Source organism: Psammomys obesus, unplaced genomic scaffold, assembly GCF_907164565.1.
Source record: "Psammomys obesus unplaced genomic scaffold, mPsaObe1.curated_primary_1811, whole genome shotgun sequence".
NCBI lineage: Eukaryota > Metazoa > Chordata > Mammalia > Rodentia > Muridae > Psammomys > Psammomys obesus.
Window position 1 is genome coordinate 10939020 of NW_026596109.1, and position 6387 is coordinate 10945406.

The following is a 6387-nucleotide window of genomic DNA, read 5'->3' on the forward strand; positions in this document are numbered from 1 at the left end:
AAGAACGGTTGGCTGATCCCCGCTGCAGGGAGAAAACCACTAAGGGGCAGAATTCCCTCCGACAAGGAGGCGAACACCCGGGCGGGAGAGTCCACGGAGGAAGCCGAAAGGCCGGCGAAGGACAACGCCAGCGCAGAGGCTGCCGGGAAGGGGCCAGGACGGCGGAGCGCCGAGGTCACGCAGGCCGCCGGCACGCCCCGCCCCCCGAGCCGGCTCACATGGTCGGGGGCGGAGCCAGCGCGCTCCGTGGGAGCCGGCGCCATGGCGGGCTTGGTTGACTTCCAGGACGAGGAGCAGGTGAAGTCCTTCCTGGAGAACATGGAGGTGGAGTGCCACTACCAGTGCTACCGCGAGAAGGACCCGGACGGTGAGCCGGGGAGGGGCGCGAGCGTGGGGGGCAGGCGCGGTCACGTGGTGGGCGAGGGGACGCCGGAGGACGCAGCCGGGGACCCCGCAGGGCTGTGGGCGGGGCTGCGCCGGGCTGTGGGCGGGGCTGCGGCGGAGGGGGCGGAGCTCTCGGGCGGGACCCACTGTAGTCCAGGGTAGGACTGGAGAGGCTGCAGTGAAACTGACCCTCGGCGTGCGCACAGCGTCTTTGGAGGGAGTCGGTTAGCACCTACAGGAAGGAAAGAAGTGAAATACGTGATGGTAGTAAATGCGAGCCGTATTCGCGGTCGTGCACCTGAAGTTCCAGCGCTCGGGAGGCCGAGGCGGGAGGATCACTTTGAGCTTGGCAGTTACGGACCAGCCTGGGTTGAATAGAAGAAGTGGTGGAAAGGGAGGCTGGAGTGATGGCTCAGCCGGGCAGCTGCAGACAGATGCGCGTGTGCAGTGCTTTTTAAAAAGTGAGTCTTAGCACCGCCCTTCTTCAGAGATGTCTCAGTTGGTAGCTTACTTGTGATGTTTTTCACTGTGGGATGGGGATTGAACCCAGGGCCTCCCGCACTGTAGGCGAGTAGTGTGCCCTGAGCTGCACACAGTGCCAGCCATTTTTCCTCTTAAAAACACACTTCTGTGGTTTATAGTTTATAGAAACCCTGAGAAACCCGTCTCCAAAAACCAACCAACCAATATTTATACCAAAGGGTATAAATATTAAGAGAGCAATGACAGTGTTCCCAGCTGTGTATCTGGTACATACTTCATACATGGGGTAGTATATACGTGTGTGTTCAAATATTTGTTGGCTGAGAATGAATGAGGACTGGTCTTTGATGTTGCCGGGAACGCTCAAAGGGGCTGGCTAGAACCGGGACACCCCGGGAGGGGAAACCTATTTCCCCTGCTTTGGTAGCTTCTGTTCCTGCTTTCTGGGCCCAGGTTTCCAGCCAGACCGGGGAGTAATGTCTCATTTCTGGGTTTTTGCTCCAGGAGGAGCCCACTGACCCTCTTTGGTCTCAGTGTTGTTCTTGTAGACTGCAAAGCTAGCAAAGTGTCAGTCGTTGAAAGTCAGCTAGTTTTTGGGCCAGGCTGACGGGTGTCAGGACTGGCAGTGGTAGAGCCGCTCTGGGGTCAGTCCTCCTGGTCCATCCATTGTTGGCCAGGGGGAGACATGGCCCCTTGTTGGGGGGGACTGGACACCATGCACTTCTGTGTGAAGTCTGCTTGCCATAATTGAGGAGCTAGACTGGATCCGACTGCGCCTGCGCCCCTGAACAGCCGAGGGCAGCGTGAGTAACTGTCCCCTCCTCTAGGCTGCTATCGGCTGGTGGACTATCTGGAAGGAATCCAGAAGAACTTTGATGAAGCTGCCAAGGTGCTGAAGTTCAACTGTGAGGAAAACGGGCACAGTGACAGCTGCTACAAGCTGGGGGCCTATTACGTGACTGGAAAAGGTGAGGAGCAGCAGGCCTTCACAGGCGTGGGGGACAGTGCTGTGCGCCGAGTGCAGGCGGGTTCAGCAGAGAGGGAGTGGAAGAGCACGGCCCTTTAGCTGAAGCAGCCTTTGGGGTTACTAGCTAGTTAACTTTTCTTTTCTTTTTCTCAATTTTTTTTTTTTACAAAATTACATTACTGTCAGGCAGTGGTGGCGCACGCCTTTGATCCCAGCACTTGAGAGGCAAAGGTAGGTGGAGCTCTGTGAGTTCAAGGCCAGCCTGGTCTACAGAGTGAGTCTAGGACAGCCCTGGGTACGATACACAGAGAAACTGTGTCTCAAAAACAAAAATTCCATTACTTACTCATTTGTTTTGGTGTAGGGCAGGCATGTGCCATGGCCCGAACGTAGAGATCAGAGAACAGCTTGCGGAGTTGCTGCTCTTATTCCATTGTGTAGGTTCTGGGGATTGAACACGGTCCTCACCCTTGGCAGCAGAAAGCCACTGTAGGGGACGGTGGCTCAGTGGTTAACAGCACTGGCTACTCTTCCAGAGGACCCAGGTTCAAATACCAGCACCCAAATGGCAGTTCACAACTGTAACTCCAGTTCCAGGAGACCTGACACCCGCGCACAGGTAAATGTAGGCAAAACACAAATATAAATAAAATTAAAATATCAAAGTTGTAGGGTATTCTTCTGTGTTGTTAAAAAGTTCTCCAACTAAGCTGGGTAGGGTCTCCTGCTTGTAATTGTAGTAATTAGGAGGCTGAGGTTAGCCTAAGCCACAGAGACCATGTTTCAAACAAACAAATTAAGTGAAACCAACAAAAAAAAGGCGGGGGGGGGGCCAGAAAGCCGATTTTGTTCGTGATTTTCTTTTTAAAGACAGGGTTTCTTTACAGAGCTCTGCCCATCCTGGAACTCATTGTGTAAGGCTGGCCTCAAATTCACAGAGCTCTACCTGCCTCTACATTCTGAGCACTGGATTTGTGTGCCACCAGCACCGGGTCCAGCTCAAAACTTTTTTTTTTTTTTAGAACTGGGTTTTACTGTAGCTTTGTTGGCTGTGGTGTCTGGAGTCATCTGAAAGGAGCAACTGAGAAAAATGCCTCTATAAGATGAGGCTGTAGGCAGCCCTGTAGGTCATTTTCTTAATTAGTGATTGATGTGGAGGGCCCAGTCCATTGTGGGTGCTGCCACCCCTGGGCTAGTGGTCCTTGGTTCTCTAAGAAAGCAGGTTGAGCAAGCCATGGGGAGCAAGCCAGTCAGCCGCACCCCTCTGTGGCCTCTGCATTGGTTTCTGCCTCTGGGTTCCTGCCCTACTTGAGTTCCTGTCCTGACTTCTTCAGTGATTATTCCATGGAAGTTTAAGGCAAGTTAAACCCTTTCCTCCCCAGCTTGCTTTTGGTCATGATGCTTCTTCACAGCAGCAGAGACCCTGACTAAGACACTGGCGTAGAATTTAGTTTGTACTCCAAGCTGGCCTGGAACATTCGGGAGCCGCCTGGCTCTGCTTCCTGAGTGAGAAATTACCGATTAGGCCCAACAAGTATCCCAGCTTCGGCGTGTCCCAGTCTGCACACTGGGAGAAGTAGAGTCTCAACTTGCTGCGCTTGGGTTGCAGATTGAGATCCTGTCTCGGAATTCGAAAGAAAGAGAAAAGCAGAATGAGAGAAACAGTTCCTGTTTCATAGGGCCGTTGTGAGGGACAGATAGACGGTACAGTATCGTTTTGAAATGCCTGCTTGGGTAGACCACAGACCAAGAATACAAGAAAGTAAAGATCACAAGGCCAAAAACGAGTCCTTTATCTGCTAGGGACAGAGAGCAGAAGGCACTCTCCTCCTGAATTGAAGCAGGGTGGGTTCCTGAAATCTAGCTCACAGTTACATCACACCAGAAGCTTGGGAGGGTGGAGTGATGTCAGGGGTGGGGGGTCAGTTTGTTAAAACAATTGGTTTTATGTTGTAACTGTAGCTCCAGGACCTTTGACTTCTGACCTCAGCACCAGGCACACACAGTAGTGCACTCGCGTACACGCAGATAAAAACGCTCACATAAAATAAATAAAATATAAAAGTAAAAAACAGTGCTGAGTAGTGGTGGCTTCTGCAGGCACCAGGCATGCGCATGATACGCAGACAAGCCTGCAGGCATTCTGCACACAAAAAACATGTTCAGAGGGAGGGGAATCTGGAAGGAGAGGAGAGGGGAGTGCTGGATGGTCCCAGTATTTGGAAAGCAGAGACACGTGTATATCTCTTGAGGCTAGCCTGGGCTACATAGAGAGCTCTAGGACAGCTAGAGCTGTATAATAGAGACACCCTGCCTCAAATAAAAAGATAAGGAGAATCCAGTGCCCCTTTAAAAGAGCATTTATTTATGTGTATCTGTTTTGTCTGTGGGCATGTGTGTACCGTAGCCCATATGTGGAGGTCAGAGGGCAATTTGTAGGAGTCAGTTCTCCACCATGTCAGTCCCAGGAATTGAACTGAGGAGGTCAGGCCTAGCAAGCACCTTTACCCAATGAGCCATCCCGCCAGCCCCGCAGTGAGTGTCCCTTACGCTCTGCACTGGAAAGTCATGTTTTCATTTCTATTACATTCTCTCTATTAGAAGTCACTTCATCACTCTCATGAATGAGAAGGACTTGAGTTCCAGTCCTTGTCAGGTACAGTTGTGCGTCTCATCCGAGCACTCAAGAGTTTAAGGCCAGCATGGGCTACATGTAATAAGACTGTTTCAGAAAGAACAAATAAAAATCCCAGAACTGTGAATAAATAAAAAAGTAACACCCCTTTTTCCAACAACCTCATGTAGCTTAGGTGATCTCAAACTTTTGACTCTCCTGCCTCTGCTTCCTCAGTGCTGGGGTGTTCCCAGCTTGTGTGTCATTTCTTTGTTTTTTAGTTTTTTAGGAGTCTTGTTTGAGACAGGGTCTCTATTTTGTAGCTCTGGCTGTCTCAGAACTGAGATCCCCCTGCCTCAGCCTCCCAAGTGCCGGGATCAAAGGCGAGCGCCACACACTTTTAAAGTCTGTCCTGGGAGAGTAGTCCCTGGAGATTTGTGGGGTCAGAGTCCTTAAGAGCTCCAGATCACAGACGTCCTTCCATACACTTCAAACCATTTCTTGGTTGAGCTCGCTAATACAGTATAAACACTGATATAAACAGTCGTTGTATCCTGTGCTGCTCTGGGAATACTGACATGGGAAAATCCATACATTTTTAGCACAGACATCTTTTTTCCAGAATATTTTCAGTCCATGGTTGGCTAAATCTGCAGCTGCTGTCTGGTTTGAGTCTGATTTGATTCCATTGTAACTAATGGAATCTGCATATGCAGAACTCATAAATATGTAGGGCCAACTGTATATTTAGATTGAGGAACATTCCGTGGCCTATTCTGAAATGCTATGTTCTCACTGTAGCTCCGTGAGGTGGTCTCTGCTGAGTTAACATTTGTCTTCCTGTCTTGGCTTCCTGGAAGATAGCATGCAAATCAAAGATCCCATGGCTGCCTGGCTGGCTACCCTCCTCCATGTGGCTTTAGCTACAGGACATGACCTAGGGGTTGTTGGCCACAAATAGGTTCAGCCCTGGCTGGGGGTGGGGTGGTAATTTGCTCCAGGGGCCATTGCTGGGAATTGAACCCTGGCCCTCTACATTGTTAGACCAAAGCTCTACCACTGAGCTGTCTGCCCAGCCCTTAAATTTACTTTTTCTTTGTTTTCTGTCTTTGCAGGTGGCCTGACTCAGGACCTAAAGGCTGCTTCTGCCTGCTTTCTGATGGCCTGTGAGAAACCAGGAAAGAAATCTGTGGAGTCCTGTCACAATGTTGGTCTCCTGGCACATGACGGACAGGTCAATGAGGATGGCCAGCCTGACCTGCAGAAGGCCAGGGACTATTACACCAGGGCCTGTGATGGCAGCTTTGCAGCCAGCTGCTTCAACCTCAGCGCCATGTTTCTGCAGGGCGCCCCCGGCCTTCCCAAGGACATGGGTCTGGCATGTAAATATTCAATGAAGGCCTGTGACCTGGGTCATGTCTGGGCCTGCGCCAATGCCAGCCGCATGTACAAACTGGGGGATGGTGTTGACAAGGACGAGGCCAAAGCCGAAGTGCTGAAAAATAGGGCCAGGCAGCTGCACAAAGAGCAGCAGAAAAACGTCCAGCCTTTAACGTTTGGGTAATGGGCAGCCCACTCTCCCAAGCTGCAGACAGCTTGCTGGCACCTCTTCTGTGAGGCCAGATGAGGAGCCCTTGGAGGTCGGTCAGCACCTGCCGGAGGTGGGGGAGCTGGAAGTGTGTACTTTTAGTAAACAATCCTTTGTGTTACTCTGAAGACACCCACATTTGTGGGGAGTTCTTGATTTCAAAACTGGACCTCTGTAAAATAGTAAATTAGAGCCATCGATTTTGGGGGGTGGGGGTTGAGGAGACAAGCGCAGTTGGGAAATTTAGCAGCCACAGGCCTAAAAAAAATCAACCATCATTATCATTTTAGTCGGAAAAGCTTGAAAATCTTAAGTATCCTAATTTGCATAACAGAGGACTTAAACAGCCAG

At 50.9% G+C, this 6387-nt stretch overlaps 1 protein-coding gene across 2 annotated transcripts; it reads left to right on the forward strand.

Annotated features, from left to right (window-relative positions):
- Positions 1–219: 219 nt before the first annotated feature.
- LOC129692546 (cytochrome c oxidase assembly factor 7) lies at positions 220–6164 on the forward strand. 2 transcript variants are annotated; one of them, XM_055629025.1, is made up of 3 exons: positions 220–367; positions 1695–1835; positions 5564–6164. In XM_055629025.1, the coding sequence occupies exons 1-3, from the start codon at positions 262–264 to the stop codon at positions 6010–6012; spliced, it is 696 nt and encodes a 231-aa protein (XP_055485000.1). In that variant the 5' UTR covers positions 220–261; the 3' UTR covers positions 6013–6164. The 2 variants fall into 2 exon arrangements, with proteins under 2 accessions (XP_055485000.1, XP_055484999.1); XM_055629024.1 differs by lacking the exon at positions 220–367 and adding an exon at positions 536–845.
- Positions 6165–6387: the final 223 nt, after the last annotated feature.